This window comes from Entelurus aequoreus, linkage group LG23 (assembly GCF_033978785.1).
Source record: "Entelurus aequoreus isolate RoL-2023_Sb linkage group LG23, RoL_Eaeq_v1.1, whole genome shotgun sequence".
In the NCBI taxonomy this organism is placed as follows: domain Eukaryota; kingdom Metazoa; phylum Chordata; class Actinopteri; order Syngnathiformes; family Syngnathidae; genus Entelurus; species Entelurus aequoreus.
The window spans coordinates 4,758,231-4,779,906 of NC_084753.1; the positions used below are offsets into that span (position 1 = coordinate 4,758,231).

The following is a 21,676-nucleotide window of genomic DNA, read 5'->3' on the forward strand; positions in this document are numbered from 1 at the left end:
ATGAAATTCTAAGTTAATTATTATTTGCACAAAAAAATTTTTTTCATGAGTTTGAACATCAAATATGTTGTCTTTGTAGTGCATTCAACTGAATATGGGTTGAAAAGGATTTGCAAATCATTGTATTCCGTTTATATTTACATCTAACACAATTTCCCAACTCATATGGAAACAGGGTTTGTAGAAGCAGGTGTTCTATACAGTGTTCCCTTGCCACTTTGCAGTTCACTTACTGCAACAACTGAATTACCTTTTTGGGGTATTGGAAGTGTTTTTATGTGTGTGTGAAAGCTGAGAGGAGTGTGTGGAGGGATTGTAAAGACGTTGAGAGCATACAACATTCATATAAATCATTTTTAAAAATAGCATCGCTGCTTAGCGTAAATTCACCTGTCACCCAAACATATGAACGACATAAACTATATTGCCAAAAGTATTTGGCCGCCTGCCTTGACTCACATATGAACTTGAAGTGCCATCCCATTCCTAACCCATAAGGTTCAATATGATGTGGGTCCACCTTTTGCAGCTATTACAGCTTCAACTCTTCTGGGAAGGCTGTCCACAAGGTTGCGGAGTGTGTTTATAGGAATTTTCCACCATTCTTCCAAAAGCGCATTGGTGAGGTCACACACTGATGTTGGTGGAGAAGGCCTATTTTATCCAAAAAGTGTTCTATCGGGTTCAGGTCAGGACTCTGTGCAGGCCAGTCAAGTTCATCCACACCAGACTCTGTCATCCATGTCTTTATAGACCTTGCTTTGTGCACTGGTGCACAGTCATGTTGGAAGAGGAAGGGGTCCGCTCCAAACTGTTCCCACAAGGTTGGGAGCATGGAATTGTCCAAAATGTTTTGGTATCCTGGAGCATTCAAAGTTCCTTTCACTGGAACTAAGGGGCCAAGCCCAACGCCTGAAAAACAACCCCACACCATAAATCCTCCTCCACCAAATTTCACACTCGGCACAATGCAGTCCGAAATGTAGCGTTCTCCTCCTGGCAACCTCCAAACCCAGACTGGTCCATCAGATTGCCAGATGGAAAAGTGTGATTCATCAGTCCAGAGAAGGCGTCTCCACTGCTCTAGAGTCCAGTGGTGACGTGCTTTACACCACTGCATCCCACGCTTTGCATTGGACTTGCTGATGTATGGCTTAGATGCAGCTGCTCGGCCATGGAAACCCATTCCATGAAGCTCTCTGCGTACTGTACGTGGGCTAATTGGAAGGTCACATGAAGTTTGGAGCTCTGTAGCAACTGACTGTGCAGAAAGTCTTTGCACTATGCTGACCCTCTCTGTCAGTTCACGTGGCCTACCACTTGGTGGCTGACTTGCTGCTGTTCCCAAACTCTTCACTTTTCTTATAATAAAGTTGACTTTGGAATATTTAGGAGCGAGGACATTTCAAGACTGGATTTGTTGCACAGGTGGCATCCTATGACAGTTCCATGCTGGAAATCACTGAGAGCGGCCCATTCTTTCACAAATGTTTGTAGAAACAGTCTCCATGCCTAAGTGCTTGATTTGATACACCGGGCCAAGTGATTAGGACACCTGATTCTCATCATTTGGATGGGTGGCCAAATACTTTTGGCAAAATAGTGTATGTATCACTCAGTGGCAGCTACGCCCAAGGTACCACTCATTGGTCAAGTAATGTTGCATCTTTGTAACAATTGAGGATACAACGCCAAAAATGGCCAAAACAAACGTGCTCTAACGTTAGCTATGTTCAGTTAAGCCAGGGGTGTCCAAACTTTTTCCACTGAGGGCCGCACACTGAAAAATCAAAGCAAGCGGGGGCCATTTTGATATTTTTTTATTTTAAAAACCAACACAATATATGTATAAATAATATACATTAAGGCCTCCACTCAGGCTTGATCCCGGGGACCCCAAAGGGTTTTGGTCCAAAAAATATTTAAAATGTGTCATTATTCAGTATTATTACACTACCGTTCAAAAGTTTGGGGTGACATTGAAATGTCCTTATTTTTGAAGGAAAAGCACTGTACTTTTCAATGAAGATAACTTTAAACTAGTCTTAACTTGAAAGAAATACACTCTATACATTGCTAATGTGGTAAATGACTATTCTAGCTGCAAATGTCTGGTTTTTGGTGCAATATCTACATAGGTGTATAGAGGCCCATTTCCAGCAACTATCACTCCAGTGTTCTAATGGTACAATGTGTTTGCTCATTGGCTCAGAAGGCTAATTGATGATTAGAAAACCCTTGTGCAATCATGTTCACACATCTGAAAACAGTTTAGCTCGTTACAGAAGCTACAAAACTGACCTTCCTTTGAGCAGATTGAGTTTCTGGAGCATCACATTTGTGGGGTCAATTAAACGCTCAAAATGGCCAGAAAAAGAGAACTTTCATCTGAAACTCGACAGTCTATTCTTGTTCTTAGAAATGAAGGCTATTCCACAAAATTGTTTGGGTGACCCCAAACTTTTGAACGGTAGTGTATCTCTAGATCAACATTTGGTCTATCTGTCAATATACAATTTTTAAAGATTTAAGTCGTATGCTCTTTTTGTCAAAGAAAAACCCTGTTTTTTTATAGAAAAAACACAAAATATGCAATATTTTCACCCTATAAAATTTTTAAGAGGAATATTTCAGATTATATAATAATTGGAGCCTTAAAAAGGGCAATAACTCATAACACCATTGATTTTAATTCTTTTTTTTTTTTTGTTGAGCAATGACACTTAAAAACAAAATCACACAAAAATTATTGGGGAACCAAAAGGGTCCTACTCATTAAAGTGTTAAAAAATAAATTATAATTTTTTTTTACTGTTTACTTTTAACACAATAATCTCGAGATCAACTTCAGATCTATCCGTCAATTATACGTTGTATTGTTGTTTTATGTTTTTTGTTTGTTCGTTTTAGGCCCTTCTTTAAAAAAAAAAATGCAACATTTTCCCAAAAAAATATCTCAAAGTGCAATATTTAATGTGACGTAATTAGAGCCTTGGATAGGTCAATAATTCATAATAACATTGATTTTGATTCATTATTATTTTTTAAAGAAAGAAACAGCCTGCATGGCAGCTTTGTGTTATTAGAGTAAACATTGCAACATTTTCTTGTTACATTTCACCTGTTTGCTCTTTCATACCACTTTTTATGTTTGTCATTTTTTTTATCGTATTTTAAAATGGGCCGTGGGGCCATTAAAAAATTACCCCCGGGCCGCACTTTGGACATCCCTGTGTTAAGCTAAGTTCAGTTAAGCTAAGTTTGCTGCCTTTGTCTCCTGTTGGCTAAAATGTGTGTTTTCATCACTGCGGCGGAGCTTTTTGTACGTTGTATTATATTAGTTAGCCACCATGTCGCAGATTAGGCTATTACACCACTAAGATGGAAGCCGCTTTTCCACGGGCTGAGCCCTTTGTTGTTGCCATACACTTTTATACGTACAAAGCGGAACCGCCATTTATTGTGCAATACGCTCGGAGCCATTAACATCTTACTTTTTCCCGACTGGACTGAAAGCAAGGCGAATGGATGCCAAGTCCCGTCTGCTGGTTTAAACACAGTAACATAAGACGGCAGCAGACAGCAGAGTCAACAACAGCGAGAGAGCCGGAGTTCATGCACGGTAGCTGCTGTGTGGAGCACCCCTAATACCTCTAATCCAAATATGATTAAACATCCGATATTGGAATGTGGCTCGGCTCCAAACAGCACAGGGAATAATTAGTGGCTACAGCGGATTCCGTTGGAATAAGGCCTTTGTGTTATTCATACGCACTCACATGACAAGTACACAAACTACAAACCCCGTTTCCATATGAGTTGGGAAATTGTGTTGGATGTAAATATAAACGGAATAAAATGATTTGCAAATCATTTTCAACCCATATTCAGTTGAATATGCTACAAAGACAACATATTTGATGTTCAAATTTTTTTGTGTGCAAATAATCATTAAATTTAGAATTTGATGGCAGCAACACGTGACAAAGAAGTTGGGAAAGGTGGCAATAAATACTGATAAAGTTGAGGAATGCTCATCAAACACTTATTTGGAACATCCCACAGGTGAACAGGCTAATTGGGAACAGGTGGGTGCCATGATTGGGTGTAAAAGTAGATTCCATGAAATGCTCAGTCATTCACAAACAAGGATGGGGCGAGGGTCACCACTTTGTCAACAAATGCGTGAGCAAATTGTTGAACAGTTTAAGAAAAACCTTTCTCAACCAGCTATTGCAAGGAATTTAGGGATTTCACCATCTACGCTCCGTAATATCATCAAAGGCTTCAGAGAATCTGGAGAAATCACTGCACGTAAGCAGCTAAGCCCGTCACCTTCCATCCCTCAGGCTGTACTGCATCAACAAGCGACATCAGTGTGTAAAGGATATCACCACATGGGCTCAGGAACACTTCAGAAACCCACTGTCAGTAACTACAGTTGGTCGCTACATCTGTAAGTGCAAGTTAAAACTCTCCTATGCAAGGCGAAAACCGTTTATCAACAACACCCAGAAACGCCGTCGGCTTCGCTGGGCCTGAGCTCATCTAAGATGGACTGATACAAAGTGGAAAAGTGTTCTGTGGTCTGACGAGTCCACATTTCAAATTGTTTTTGGAAACTGTGGACGTCGTGTCCTCCGGACCAAAGAGGAAAAGAACCATCGGGATTGTTATAGGCGCAAAGTGTAAAAGCCAGCATGTGTGATGGTATGGGGGTGTATTAGTGCCCAAGACATGGGTAACTTACACATCTGTGAAGGCGCCATTAATGCTGAAAGGTGCATACAGGTTTTGGAGCAACTTATGTTGCCATCCAAGCAACGTTACCATGGACGCCCCTGCTTATTTCAGCAAGACAATGCCAAGCCACGCGTTACATCAACGTGGCTTCATAGTAAAAGAGTGTAAAAAAGTTTATGAGTTTGAACATCAAATATGTTGTCTTTGTAGTGCATTCAATTGAATATGGGCTGAAAATGATTTGCAAATCATTGTATTCCGTTTATATTTACATCTAACACCATTTCCCAACTCATATGGAAACGGGGTTTGTAATAGGCGGCCAATGCAGAAAGTGGCCTTCACCAGTCGAGCGTAATCCCACAGGACAGGACGGTAAAAGCGGGTCTGGGTTCTGAGATGTTGCTCTTTCACGGCAACAGTGATTGCGCACAATGGTTACGCATGGATGTTGTTTATCTGCGGCTCATCACCCGTCTTTGTTGCTTATCTGCAGGGCACAGCTGGATCGGGAGAAGAAGAGGAGGGAGGCAATCGAGAGGGAGAAGGAAATGATAGAGTTGGAGAAGAAAGACATGATGTTGAAGCTCTACCACTTTGAGGAGAAGACCAAGAAGACAGAGAAAGGTTCGAAAATGCCCCAAAGCAGGGGTTCTTAAACTGTCCCACTGCTGAATTAGTAATCAATACTTTTGATTTTAATCCATCCATCCGTCAAATGATATGAAAGCATGTGTTAATCACAAAGATTATTATCAAGGCTTAGGTCAGGATGAATACAAAAATAAATACTCAACAAATATATCAAATTTACAAATTATAGACCTGTTTCTTTACTTCCACAATTTTCTAAAATCATTGAAAAACTGTTCAATAACAGATTAGAAAGTTTCATAAATAAAAATAGAATACTTGAAGAGAACCAGTATGGATACAGAGCTAATGTTTCAACTTCAATGGCTTTAATTGAAATTACAGAAGAAATTACCAATGCAATAGATAGTAAAAAATGTGCAGCAGCAGTTTTTATGGATCTAACTAAAGCATTTGACACAATTAATCACAATGTTTTAATAAAAAACCTAAAACGATATGGCATCAGAGGGTTAGTCTTAAACTGGATAAGAAGTTATCTAACCAACAGGAAACAATACGTGAAGCTAGGCGAACACACGTCTATAACGCTAAATATATCCTGTGGTGTACCTCAGGGATCAATACTAGGACCTAAATGATTCAATCTCTATATAAATGACATTTGTAAAGTTACAAAAGATTTAAAGTTAGTATTATTTGCGGATGATACAACAGCGTTTTGTTCAGGAGAGAACACACAGGAGATAATACAAATAATAACAGAAGAAATGAACAAATTAAAAAGATGGTTTGACAAAAACAGACTATCGTTGAATCTCAGTAAGACTAAAATAATGCTATTTGGTAACAGTAGAAGAGAAAGTCAAACACAAATAGACGGAATAGAAATTGAAAGAGTAAATGAAACCAAATTTCTAGGTATAATGATTGATGATAAATTGAACTGGAAATCTCATGTAAAAAATATACAACATAAAGTAGCAAGAAACACGTCAATAATGAATAAAGCAAAACTTGTTCTAGACCAAAAATCACTTCATATTCTCTACTGCTCACTAGTGTTACATATCTAAATTACTGTGTAGAAATATGGGAAATAATTACAAAAGTACACTTCATTCATTAACAGTGTTACAAAAAAGATCAGTTATAATAATACATAATGTTGGATATAGAGAACATACAAACCCTTTATTTATTGAATCAAAGATACTGAAATTCCACGACTTAGTGAATATGCAAACAGCTAAAATTATACACAAAGTAAACCATAACCTGCTACCCAAGAATATACAACAATTCTTCTCAACAAAAGAGGAGAAATATAATCTTAGAGAAAAATGTAATTTAAAACATTTGTATGCACGTACAACACTTAAGACCTTCAGTATATCAGCATGTGGAATTAAATGATGGAATGGATTAAGCAAAGCAAGCAAACAATGTCAGTGTTTCCCATAAACTGCCAAGATACCTGTGGCGGTGGGGGCGTGGCTATGGGCGTGGTCACCATGACATCATCGAGTAATTTGCATAATTTACTACAATGATATGATTTTCTCTAAAAAGGCTCAAAAAATGTATACTTACTAATTAATAATAACAGTTTTGTTTTAAACGTCCATCCATCCATCCATTTTACAATATAATTACAACACTTTATGTACATATTTATATACAGATTTGAACAATAAGTTATTCACTGAAATATATTTATTAATTGTGGTTCTTACAAAAAATATATCTTATAAAAATATAAAAGCTAAAATGTCTCTTAAAGCTCTGCCCCCTTAATTAGTGCATACTAAATAATTTAACTTTAGCCTACTACTACAACCATATTATTTACCAGCAACATAAAGTGAAACAGAGGCAGAGGTGTCCTGCCACAGTCAGTAACAAATAAACAGAAAACAGTAGTGGTGGTAGATAGACACAGAGCTTCATCAAACATCTGATCCACTGAACAAAGAGCTCCAAAAATCTTGATCCTACCCTTCTCTTTTGTAAAGTAAATCTGAACAGCCGATATGGGCATCTACATCTACGATATGATTTGCCTGAGAAGCTGGGCAGGACCAAAAAAAAAATTTTTTTTTAATAAATTTTAAAAAAATATATAAATTTTTGTGGCGGCCTTAATTCTTTCGTGGCGGGCCAACACAAATAAATGAATGTGCGGGAAACACTGAATGTACTAATATGATCCACTTCAAGAAACTCTTCAAACTTAAAGTGTTTACAAAGTACAAAGAAGAAGAACCATGATAAACATTCTCAATTTATTTCATCCATCCATTCTTTCATTCTCAAAATAATCTTACTTATCTCATCATATGAAAGATGACTTACTTCACCAATTATTATTTGTTTATTTATTTTTATTGTGATTACTTATGGAGTATATTGTGAATAAATTGAGAACAGGAAGTGAACAAAAGTTTTAGCAACTGTTATTTAAAAGAAAAGGGGTAGGATTAAATAAGCTCTGCTTCTTCCTACTCCTTTTCGAACATGTTGAAAAGAGAAACTGGAAATTGTGATCATGTTGTATGCTTGCATGTTCCAAATAAACTCAAACTGTAAAACAAGGAACTCATAAAAACTGATAAGGTTATAAGGCTAAAATATATAAACTCAAATGACTGTATTTTCTAGACTAAATAGCGCAGCGCTTTTTAAGCCACACCCACTAAATTTTCGAAGAAAAAAATATTTTTCCATATTTTAACAGCACCAGACTATAAGTCACAGATATGTAAGTTGTAAAATGAGTTATTTACAATCAAACAAAACCGAAGTCATCGTCATGGACCCATTTGCTGCGGAAGTAAGCTCTCCAATCAGCAGAACAGACTCAATAAGTCCACGGTGATGTTGTGGTGAATTTACTGAGGAATTTGTGAAACTGAAACGACACAAAAAGAATGCCATTGTAAGTTAATACTCCCACGGCTAATGCTAACGACTTCATTGCATTACGATAGCATGTACAAATATGCATGAAAACTCTCCTGCAGACATCACACATGGGACGGTTTAGTAAGTAAGAATTGTTTTAGTTATATTGTAAAACTTACAAACGTTGCTTGGAGGGATGAATGAAGAATCCACATGAGTAGAAATGCTGTGGATGACTAGAAGACGGAACGGCACTTCAAACTCTGGTTCAAAGCACTAAATGGAAGGAAATACCGCGGACGTTTACCCCACAGCACTAGCAGTGTACTAACTCGTCCATTATACAATAACACACCTTTTCACTTGTCTGCTTGTGTTTAATGAAAACTATTTGTTGAACACAAAACATTGTTGTCGTTAGCAAAGAAAAATCCATAAATTAGTTTTATAGGGCCACAGGGTGCAAAGTGTAGGAAAGAAGTAACGGCTTATAGTCCGAAAATTGCGGTAAAAAAATAAACAATAATAATATTATATATGTTTTTTTTTAAAACTGTCGATAAAATGTAAGTTTGAATGAAAATACAGCTTAACCACTTTAGTCATCATTTTTGCGCTTAAGAAACTTTTCTATGACTTTAGCTCCAGACTTCTTCTGTTTGTTTGAGATTGTCATTACTGCCACAAGTGGTGGAAAAGTGCATTGCAACTGAGTACTGCTGTGAAGCACGTATTGTTTGGAAGCCTTCGAAGGGGCGCTCCACAATGCGGAAATGATGTCGTTGCAGCGCAGATTCCAAATGTACACAAAAATTCATTCAAAGTAGTGCAAAAGTCACAAAAGTACCACGCCTCATGACACAAGTCCCTATTTTAGTCAAGGTTTGTACACTTTGACCACAATATACATAAAGTGCTACATAGTACTGTATATCGAACAAACATAACAAGGAGGAGATGAATATATCTTTATTAACAAGTCAAATGAATGACGACAAGCTGCTGCTAACACGCAAACACTCAGAAATGTCTTTGGTGCTCTCACAAACGATCAGAAATCACAAAAACCCTTAACTTCAACAACCATATTGCTGCAATAAAAACATTTTACAAAGTTAAATCTACTTTCGGCTGTTTCCGATTCTGATTAAAATCGGCAAATACTCACAGAGCAGACAGAGAGAGAGAGAGAAGTGATACGTGGGGGCGGGGAAGAGGGGCCGGGTGTGTGTGCACGCTTGAAAGGGGCAATGCGGAACGAGGGGTAGTCTTTTACTCCTGTACTTTTTTTATGATATAAAAAAAAAATCGAAATTATAGATAAGAAAATCGAAATTATGAGAACAAAAATCGAAATTATGAGAAAAGAAAGTGGAATTTATGAGACAAAAAGTCTAAATTATGAGATACGAAAGTCAAAATTATGAGGTAAAAAATTGAAATTAGGAGATGAAGTCGAAATTAGGAGATAAAAAAGTAATAATTATGAGACAAAAAAATAATATAATATAATATAATAATATAAAAAACTTGAAATTATGAGATAGGAAAGTGTAAATTATGAGATAAAAAGTCACAATTAAGAGATAAAGTTGAAATTATGAGATAAAAAAATTGAAATTATAAGATAAAATGTCAAAATTGTGAGATGAAGTCAAAATTATGAGATTTCAAGTCATAATTATGAGATAAAAACTCATAATTATGAGATAAAGATTCATAATTATGAGATAAAAAGGTCAAAATTATGAAATAACAAAATCAAAAATATTAGATTAAAAGTCATAACTATGAGATAAAAAGTCACAATTAAAAGATAAAGTTGAAATTATGAGATGAAAAAATTGAAATAACATAAAAAGTCATGCTCATGAGTTAAAAACTCATAATTATGAGATAAAAAAAGTCTAAATTATGAGATTTAAAAAATCTCAATTATGAGATAAAAAAGTCAAAATTATGAGATAAAGAAGTCAAAATTATGAGATAAAAAGTCAAAATTATGAGATTAAAAGTCATGAGATAAAAAGTAGAAATTATGAGAAATGAAAATCGAAATTATGCGATCAAAATTTATGAGATGAAGTCAAAATAGTGAGATAAAGAGTCGAAATTATGCTATAAAAAAATTCGAAATTATAGATAAGAAAATCGAAATTATGAGAACAAAAATCGAAATTATGAGAAAAGAAAGTGGAATTTATGAGACAAAAAGTCAAAATGATGAGATACGAAAGTCAAAATTATGAGAACATTTTTTAATTAGGAGATGAAGTCGAAATTAGGAGATAAAAAAGTCGTAATTATGAGACAAAAAGTTGAGAATATGAGATACGAAAGTCAAAATTATAACATCAAAAGTCGAAATTATGACATAAAAAGTCAGTTATGAGATATAAACTTTCATATTTATAAGTAATAAAATCACAAACTGTCATAATCATGAGATAGAAAGTCATAATTATGAGATATCAACTGTCATAGTTATGTAAGAAAGTGGAATTTATGAGACAAAAAGTACTTTTACTGTGTAATAAGTCCACTTTGGCATGTTTTTCCCAAAAAATCTGTTCTCATCACAATGAAAAAGTTGCTAGCTTCCTTAATCTCTTCGATACAAGCAAGCACAAAATGGCTGCCAACGGGACACAAAATGAATGAATGAAGCGTTCGCACACGGAGACATGGTTTACACACGGAGGCATATTTGGTGCAGTCTAAAAGTTCATAAACCGAAAAGTTCATAAAGAGAGGGGTTCGCAAATCGCGGTTCCACTGTACTGCAACTAAAGTAAAATGCAATGAAAAATGTAAAATGAGTAATAAACAATATATTTTACTATAGTACCATGCATAGGTAAATAATAAAACAAACTCTGTTAAACCCTCTTCTACTGATGTTTTAACAAATTCCGTTGTACTTTTTAAGTGCAATGACAAATAAAGTGTCTTGTAACTTGTATGATTTTAAAGTTTTTTAGTGGTTAGAGGTATAGTTTTGAAATTGGATATAAATCAACATGTTTGATCTGGGGTTTCTCTTCAAGAAGTAGACTTAGACACACTTTATTGATCCTCAAGGGAATTCATTACAATTCAGAGACAGTAATCAACAGAGGTGGGTAGAGTAGCCAGAAATTGTACTCAAGTAAGATTACTGTTACTTTAGAGATTTATTACTCAAGTAAAAGTAAGGAGTAGTCACCCAAATATTTACTTGAGTAAAAGTAAAAATTATGTTGTGAACAAACTACTCAAGTACTGAGTAACTGATGAGTAACCTGCTCGTTTAACAAATAATGCACAAAAACATAAAAATAGCAATGAGGAAATTCCGAGCCAGGAATATCTCTTAAGCAACTAAAACAATAATATATATTAAATAATAACACATTAACATAAAAAAATTAAGGCAAATTGAGCCACAATAACTTAACAGCACCATAGGCTCAGTAGGCAGAGATTACAAAGGAAAATAACAAGTTAGCCTTTACGCAAACCATAAACTGATAGGTGTGGGCTGCACCTGAGAACACACTGTGCACTTCTGATTGGTGTTTGTATGCATGCGTGCGTGTGTGTGTGTGTGTGTGTGTGTGTGTGTGTGTGTGTGTGTGTGTGTGTGTGTGTGTGTGTGTGTGTGTGTGTGTGTGTGTGTGTGTGTGTGTGTGTGTGTGTGTGTGTGTGTGTGTGTGTGTGTGTGTGTGTGTGTCTGTCTATGAGGCTGCAGTGCGTTAATAAATGTCCCCACACGATATACATTTGACAGTGATTCATAGCAGGGAAGCTAACATCAGCCTACGGTGACAGCCAAAATATCTACTAACATTACTTACCCGCCATGTGCTTCCTCAAATTTGACGTTGAGTTCATGTAAGCTTAAGCTTGTTGCCGCTGAAACTTTATGTTAATCATGTGACCGCCTGGCTCTGTTTGATTGGTGAAACGTCACCAGTGACTGCATTTGATTGGTGAAACGCAGGCATGCGATAGATCCTACTTTGAAGGTCTGTCTGACAGACCAAAACAAACAAAGCGTGCATTAACAGATCGATAAAAATCAGTAGCGAGTAGCGAGCTGAATGTAGATAAATGGAGCGGAGTAAAAGTAGCGTTTCTTCTCTATAAATATACTCAAGTAAAAGTATGTTGCATTAAAACTACTCTTAGAAGTACAATTTATCCCAAAAGTTACTCAAGTAGATGTAACAGAGTAAATGTAGCGCGTTACTACCCACCTCTGCTAATCAACTTAACTATCTACTTGCAAATGTGAATATTGGAAGTGACATCTATATTTTTTTTGTCTTTGGATACTTCAGATCTGCAGGAACAGACGCAGAGAGCCATGATGCTGGAGCAGGAGCGTTTGAAAGCCCACCAGGAGGCCGCTCGCCTGGAGTCCGAGCGTCAGTCTGCCCTAATGGCTAAAGAGGCACTGGCTCGCCATGCCCAGAGTCAGATGAAGGGGCAAGAGGAGCTGGTCTGTACACAAAATAGTTGTATAAGTTTTAGTTACCGCTTGTTGAGACTACCGTATGTTTCGGAGTATAAGTCGCACCGGAGTATAAGTCGCACCGGCCGAAAATGCATAATAAAGAAGGAAAAAAACATATATAAGTCGCATTGGAGTATAAGTCACATTTTTGGGGGAAATGTATTTGATAAAAGCCAACACCAAGAATAGACATTTGAAAGGCAATTTAAAATGTCTAAAGAATAGTGAACAACAGGCTGAATAAGTGTACGTTATATGAGGCATAAATAACCAACTGGTATGTTAACGTAACATATTATGGTAAGAGTCATTCAAATAACTATAACATATAGAACATGCTATACGTTTACCAAACAATCTGTCACTCCTAATCGCTAAATCCCATGAAATCTTATACGTCTAGTCTCTTACGTGAATGAGATCAATAATATTAGTTGATATTTTACGCTAATGTGTTAATAATTTCACACATAAGTCGCTCCCGAGTATAAGTCGCACCCCCGGCCAAACTATGAAAAAACTGCGACTTATAAACCGAAAAATACGGTACTCCCTATTTGGTGTTTTTTCTAAACACCACAAAAGAGAAGCAGAAAGCATGTATTACCTTTAATTGAGGTCAGTTTTGAAGGATTCCCCTGAAATTCTGAATTGTACGCCCAGCATTGCAAGGTCTTAAAGTTTGTGTGACTTGTTTTCTCTCAACATTTCAGCCAAACTCAAAACTTTCTGAGTGACTTTATGGGTGTTTTGTCCTTGTTAGTGTTAGCCAAACGTCAAAGGACTTCAGAGGAGTATTTACCTCAAAAGTTATAGTCCAAACTTTTAACGTTTCTGTGTGACTTTGTGGGTGTTTTTTTTACAGACATTTTTTGAGAAACGAAGCTAAATTGAAATTTAAAAAGTCACCCTGAATTTTTGTGGGAAAATACACCCCTAAGGTCCGAAATAAACCTTGTATTTAGAGAGAGAGATAGATAGATAGATAGATAGATAGATAGATAGATAGATAGATAGATAGATAGATAGATAGATAGATAGATAGATAGATAGATAGATAGATAGATAGATAGTACTTTATTGAGGCTAAATATTTTCAGGGGAAAAACACTTATAAAGTAAAAAAAAAAGTTTCAAATTCAGCTGAACTGTTTTGGTAAAATGCACCCCAAAGTCTCACCGAAACTTTCGACTTCCGCTCAGTTTTTGTGTGACTTTGGCGTCCACTATACCAGAAAAGTTCAGGTGACGTCTTTTCCATTTCCATTTTCCCAGAAAGATTTTGCCGAACCACAAAGTTGTTTTTTGACATCAGTGGTGTATTTCCCCCTCAAAAGTTTAACTGAACTCAAAAGTTACTATGTAACTCTAGGGTGTATTTTCCCCACAAAAGTTTAGCTAAATTTAAAAAGTTTGGGTGTGACTTTGGGGTGTAATTTCCCTAAGAAAATGTAGCTGAATTGGAAAGGTTTTTTTTAACTTACAGATAAAAAAAACTTCATAGGGAACCTATAAAGTTTTTTTTTTATCTGAGCTCAAAGGTTTTTGTGTGACTTGATGGGTGTATTTTCCCAGAAGTTTTAGCTAAGCTTTTAAGTGTGTGTGTGTGACACACAGTGTGTCAACTGGTCTAAAAACTGGTCTAAAGCAGAGTCTATTTTAAAGATAGTGTACAGTATGAGTTTTAAGGTGGGAAATAAATGCTTTTATGTTACTTTCTGGAACATCCAGGAAGAAATGGTATGAGCCACTTGAAAAATGTCTAAACTATAAGATACGTGAATTACCGTATTTTTCGGACTATAAGTCGCAGTTTTTTTCATAGTTTGGCCGGGGGTGCGACTTATACTCAGGAGCGACTTATGTGTGAAATGATGAACACATTAGCGTAAAATATCAAATAATATTATTTCTCTCATTGACGTAAGAGACTAGACGTATAAGATTTCATGGGATTTAGCGATTAGGAGTGACAGATTGTTTGGTAAACGTATAGCATGTTCTATATGTTATAGTTATTTGAATGACTCTTACCATAATATGTTACGTTAACATACCAGGCACCTTCTCAGTTGGTTATTTATGCCTCATATAACGTACACTTATTCAGCCTGTTGTTCACTATTCTTTATTTATTTTAAATTGCCTTTCAAATGTCTATTCTTGGTGTTGGCTTTTATCAAATACATTTCCCCCAAAAATGCGACTTATACTCCAGTGCGACTTACATATGTTTTTTTCCTTCTTTATTATGCATTTTCGGCCGGTGCGACTTATACTCCGGAGCGACTTATACTCCGAAAAATTCGGTAAATGTTTGCATTATTTCAGGGTTTCTCATGAGGAAACCTTACAATGTATTAAATCCATAAACTGCTATAAAATTGCCTAGATAATTATTGTGATTTAGAGATTTTTTTTGTTCGAGTTCAGGCCATGAAATATTACAAAAAAAAATAAAACTTTTCCCAAGAGATTTTCCATATTTTGACATGCTAATATTGATGTGCCTCTGACCCACAGCGTTAGACACAAGTAATAAAGGTTTTTGTGAAATCCCCTAATGTTTTTAGGTTAATTAACCCCAACATTAGTGCAGCATAAAACATTATGTCGCTACTGGTCCAGGGTTTACTAAAAATAAAAAACACTTAAAGCCGTGTTCAGCTGTTTACTGGCGTATGCTAGTCATGTTTATCATGAATATAGGCTCCAAATATCAGTTACCGGCCTCCTTGACTACGGTATTTTTCGGATTACCGTATTTTTCGGAGTATAAATCGCTTCGGAGTATAAATCGCACCAGACGAAAAATGCATAATAAAGAAGGAAAACAACATATACAAGTCGCACTGGAGTATAAGTCGCATTTTTTGGGGGAAATGTATTTGATAAAAGCCAACACCAAGAATAGACATTTGAAAGGCAATTTAAACTAAATAAAGAATAGTGAACAACAGGCTGAATAAGTGTACGTTATATGAGGCATAAATAACCAACTGAGAACGTGCCTGGTATGCATACTTGCCAACCCTCCCGTTTTTACCGGGAGACTCCCGGTATTCAGCGCCTCTCCCGACAACCTCCCGGCAGAAATTTTCTCCCGACAAACTCCCGGTATTCAGCCGGAGCTGGAGGCCACGCCCCCTCCAGCTCAATGCGGACCTGAGTGGGGACAGCCTGTTCTCACGGCCGCTTTCCCACAATATAAACAGCTTGCCTGCCCAATGACGTCATAACTGTAGAATGATCGAGGGCGAGTTCTTGGTTTCTTATGTGGGTTTATTGTTCGGCAGTTTCATTAACGTCCTCCCAGCGCGGTAACAACACACAACAACAGCAGTCACGTTTAGTCTACCGTAAAGCAGTTCGTCTGCCGTAAACAGCAATGTTGTGACACTCTTAAACAGGACAATACTGCCATCTACTGGATAGCCTCCAGAACACTGAAATTCAAGTATTTATTTTATTTATATGTATAATAAAATATATATATATATATATATATATATATATATATATATATATACACCGTAATTTCCGGACTATAAGCCGCACCTGACTATAAGCCGCACCAGCTAAATTTAGGGGAAAATACAGATTGCTCCATATATAAGCCGCACCCGACTATAAGCCACAGGGTTTTGATGTGTAATTAGCGTAGTATATAGGGGTTCCTGCTACCACGGAGGGGATTGTCGGGACAGAGATGACTGTTTGGGAACGCAAAGCATCCCATTTATTAACAATAAATCTTTCAATCATTCAATCAAACTTTCGCATCTTTGACATGGCGAACAGCATTCGTGCAGAGTACAAATAATACAACGGTGCAAAGTAATACAAAGTGCTCGCCTGTACGTTATCAAAATAACCAGCCTACCGGTATATGAAGTCAGTCTTTAATCATTGTGTCATCGTCTTCCTCCTGCGTACTAAAACCACCGAAATCCTCTTCGTCGGTGTCGGAGAAGAACAGGCCGTAAATAAGCCGCACCCTTGTATAAGCCGCAGGGACCAGAACGAGGGGAAAAAGTAGCGGCTTATAGTCCGGAAATTACGGTATGTATATATAGCTAGAATTCACTGAAAGTCAAATATTTCATACATATATATATACATATATATATATATATATATATATGTGTATATACACTACCGTTCAAAAGTTTGGGGTCACATTGAAATGTACTTATTTTTGAAGGAAAAGCACTGTACTTTTCAATGAAGATAACTTTAAACTAGTCTTAACTTGAAAGAAATACACTATACATTGCTAATGTGGTAAATGACTATTCTAGCTGCAAATGTCTGGTTTTTGGTGCAATATCTACATAGGTGTGTAGAGGCCCATTTCCAGCAACTATCACTCCAGTGTTCTAATGGTACAATGTGTTTGCTCATTGGCTCAGAAGGCTAATTGATGATTAGAAAACCCTTGTGCAATCATGTTCACACATCTGAAAACACTTTAGCTCGTTACAGAAGCTACAAAACTGACCTTCCTTTGAGCAGATTGAGTTTCTGGAGCATCGCATTTGTGGGGTCAATTAAACGCTCAAAATGGCCAGAAAAAGAGAACTTTCATCTGAAACTCGACAGTCTATTCTTGTTCTTAGAAATGAAGGCTATTCCACAAAATTGTTTGGGTGACCCCAAACTTTTGAACGGTAGTGTGTATATATATATATATATATATATATATATATATATATATATATATATATATATATATATATATGAAATACTTGAGTTGGTGAATTCTAGCTTAAATATATTCCCATCTTAACCACGCCCCCCGCCCCACCCCCGACAACGCCCCGCCCCCACCCCCCACCTCCCGATATCGGAGGTCTCGAGGTTGGCAAGTATGCTGGTATGTTAACGTAACATATTATGGTAAGAGTAGGGATGATGTTCGAAATCGGTTCTCCCGGTTGTTCGATAAGAAAAGAACCGATTCCATGGACTCGAATCCCTTTTTGAGAACCGGTTCCCGTTATCGAGGCCAGTATAGTAAAGAAAATGCGACTTATACTCCAGTGAGACTTATACATGTTTTTTTTCCTTCTTTATTATGCAACAAAACTGTTGGTTTTTTTGTGACTTAATATTCTTAGTCAAACGCAACAAATAAGTTTTGTTTTGCTTGTTTTTTGTTTCAGGCTTCAGAGCTGAGGGAGCACACAGCCAGGATCACTCTGCTGGAGGAGGCCAGGAAGCGCAAGGAGAGCGAGGCAGACACATGGCAGCAAAAGGTCAGCACTTTTCGTGTGTGTGTAACACGCTCATGTCGATGAAAGTGAAGCAGAAGTAGAAGTGATACCACAAAGGCATACAGCGATAGTCATTAGTGTGTCCTCCACCAGGCCAAGGAGGCCCAGGAGGATCTGATGAAGACCAAGGCAGAACTCAACAAGGCGATGATGACGGCGCCGCTCCCTCTGCCATCGCTGCCTCCGCCTCCACCTCCGCTCCCTGGCTTGTACGACCAACCCTACGAGTACAACAGCGACAGCGAGGGGAGCAACAGCTTGCAGGAGAGCAACAGCATGCACCAGAGGAACAGCATGCACGACAACAGCAGCAGCATGCACCTGAGAAACAACATGCACGACAACAGCAGCAGCATGCACCTGAGAAACAACATGCACGACAGCGGCAGCAGCATGTACGACAGCGGCGGCATGCACCAGGGAAACAGCATGCACGACAACAGCAGCAGCATGTACGAGAGCGCCAGCCTGCACCAGAGAAACAGCATGCACGACAACAGCAGCATGTACGACAGCGGCAGCATGTACCGGGGAGGCGGCGTGCACGACAGCAGCAGCAGCGGCAGCGTGCACGACAGCAGCAGCAGCATGCACGACGGCAGCGGCATGTACCAGAGAGGCGGCATGCATATCAGCAGCAGCAGCGGCATGCACGAGGGAAACAGCATGCTCAGCGCTGACCTGGACTTCGAAGGCATAAACGATCACCGCAAGGAGGAGACTCGCCTGACGGAGGCCCAGAAGAACGAACGTGTTCAGAAACAGCTGCGGGTACGTGCTGAAAGTCTACGTTCACGAGCCGTGTGATTCCATGCACGGTAATAAACAGCTGATGAGGACGTGGCAGACAAAGCAAACTGCGGTCAGAGTTAGGAGTATTGCAGAAGTATCGTACAGTCAGGCATTACTAACTAGGGATGAGGTGGCCACTCGTCCTGGGTAGAGATGTCCGATAATATCGGACTGCCGATAGTATCGGCCAATAAATGCTTTAAAATGTAATATCGGAAATGATCGGCATCGGTTTCAAAAAGTAAAATGTATGACTTTTTGAAACGCCGCTGTGTACACGGACGTAGGGAGAAGTACAGAGCGCCAATAAACCTTAAAGGCACTGCCTTTGCGTGCCGGCCCAGTCACATAATATCTATCTACAAGTGAATGCAAGGCATTTTTGGTCAAAAGCCATACAGGTCACACTGAGGGTGTCCGTACAAACGACTTTAAAGGCCTACTGAAATGAAATGTTTTTATTTAAACGGGGATAGCAGATCCATTCTATGTGTCATACTTGATCATTTCGCGATATTGCCATATTTTTGCTGAAAGGATTTAGTAGAGAACATCGACGATAAAGTTCGCAACTTTTGGTCGCTGATAAAAAAAAAGCCTTGCCTGTAGCGGAAGTAGCGTGACGTCACAGGTTGAAAGGCTCCTCACATTTCCCGAATGTTTACACCAGCAGCGAGAGCGATTCGGACCGAGAAAGCGACAATTACCCCATTAATTTGAGCCAGGATGAAAGATTAGTGGATGAGGACCGTGAGAGTGAAGGACTAGAGTGCAGTGCAGGACGTATCTTTTTTCGCTCTGACCGTAACTTAGGTACAAGCTGGCTCATTGGATTCCACACTTTCTCCTTTTTCTATTGTGGATCACGGATTTGTATTTTAAACCACCTGGGATACTATATCCTCTTGAAAATGAGAGTCGAGAACGCGAAATGGACATTCACAGTGACTTTTATCTCCACGACTATACATCGGTGAAGCTCTTTAGCCATACTTGCCAACCCTCCCGTTTTTAGCGGGAGAATCCCGATATTCAGCGCCTCTCCCGACAACCTCCCGGCAGAGATTTTCTCCCGACAAACTCCCGGTATTCAGCCGGAGCTGGAGGCCACGCCCCCTCCAGCTCAATGCTTTCCAGCCTGGCGAAGCTTAACAATGCTGTTGCTAACGACGCCATTTAAGCTAACTTAGCTACGGGACCTCACAGAGCTATGCTAAAAACATTAGCTATCCACCTACGCCAGCCCTCATCTGCTCATCAACACCCGTGCTCACCTGCGTTCCAGCGATCGACGGAGCGACGAAGGACTTCACCCGATCATAGATGCGGTCGGCGGCTAGCATCGGATAGCGCGTCTGCTATCCAAGTCAAAGTCCTCCTGGTTGTATTGCTGCAGCCAGCCGCTAATACACCGATCCCACCTACAGCTTTCTTCTTTGCAGTCTTCATTGTTCATTAAACAAATTGCAAAAGATTCACCAACACAGATGTCCAGAATACTGTGGAATTTTGAGATGAAAACCGAGCTTTTTGTATTGGATACAATGTGTCCGAATACTTCCGTATCAACCATTGACGTCACGCGCATACGTCATCATACATAGACGTTTTCAACCGGAAGTTTCGCAGGAAATTTAAAATGTCACTTTATAAGTTAATGCAACACATGCCGTATTGGCATGTGTTGCAATGTTAAGATTTCATCATTGATGTATAAACTATCAGACTGCGTGGTCGCTAGTAGTGGCTTTCAGTAGGCCTTTAACACTGTTACAAATATGCGCCACACTGTGAACCCACACCAAACAAGAATGACAAACACATTTCGGGAGAACATCCGCACCATAACACAACATAAACACAACAGAACAAATACCCAGAACCCCTTGCAGCACTAACTCTTCCGGGACGCTACAATATACACCCCCCGCTACCCCAAACCCCGCCCACCTCAACCTCCTCATGCTCTCTCAGGGAGAGCATGTCCCAAATTCCAAGCTGCTGTTTTGAGGCATGTTAAAAAAAATAATGCACTTTGTGACTTCAATAATAAATATGGCAGTGCCATGTTGGCATTTTTTTCCATAACTTGAGTTGATTTATTTTGGAAAACCTTGTTACATTGTTTAATGCATCCAGCGGGGCATCACAACAAAATTAGGCATAATAATGTGTTCATTCCACGACTGTATATATCGGTATCGGTAATTAAGAGTTGGACAATATCGGAATATCGGATATCGGCAAAAAAGCCATTATCGGACATCTCTAGTCCTGGGTGTACCCTGCCTACCTCCCGAATGCAGCTGAGATAGGCTCCAGCACCCCCCGCGACCGACAAAAGGGACAAGCGGTTGAAAATGGATGGATAACTAGGGATGAGATGGCACTTCAATCGATACGGTAACAACTCCTTGTACTTGGCAACTGATACCGGTACACATTTTTGGTACTTCTGTGAGTTAATAAATGTTAATGCTGATACATTATTATTATAAAGATGACTGTGAGGTACAGTTGTTATATATCTTGTTTTTCTTACACTTCTGAGTCTCATTTGCAAGTATTATATAGTAGACTTTGCATGCAGTTGCATTTTTTAAGACATTAGATGGCAGTAGTATATAGACTACATCAGGCCTTGGCAATTATTTAGACTCGGAGGGCCAAATTTAGGAATATAACAATATCGGATATCAGCAAAAAAGCCATTATCGGACATCTCTATATACAAACCCCGTTTCCATATGAGTTGGGAAATTGTGTTAGATGTAAATATAAACGGAATACAATGATTTGCAAATCCTTTTCAAGCCATATTCAGTTGAATGCACTACAAAGACAACATATTTGATGTTCAAACTCATAA

General features: G+C 38.3%; 1 protein-coding gene across 2 annotated transcripts in view; it reads left to right on the top strand.

The window, feature by feature from the left end:
* The window catches only part of ezrb (ezrin b), a 105,706-nt gene that overhangs the window by 80,358 nt on the left and 3,672 nt on the right, over nucleotides 1-21,676 (top strand). The window contains exons 9-13 of one of the 2 annotated variants that reach the window (XM_062034910.1): nucleotides 5,240-5,370; nucleotides 12,564-12,724; nucleotides 17,905-17,997; nucleotides 18,109-18,436; nucleotides 18,494-18,786. In XM_062034910.1, the coding sequence (XP_061890894.1) occupies nucleotides 5,240-5,370; nucleotides 12,564-12,724; nucleotides 17,905-17,997; nucleotides 18,109-18,436; nucleotides 18,494-18,786 (1,006 nt within the window). Of the gene's footprint in view, nucleotides 1-5,239; nucleotides 5,371-12,563; nucleotides 12,725-17,904; nucleotides 17,998-18,108; nucleotides 18,787-21,676 lie in introns of both variants that reach the window. The other variant, XM_062034909.1, reaches the window with a different exon arrangement.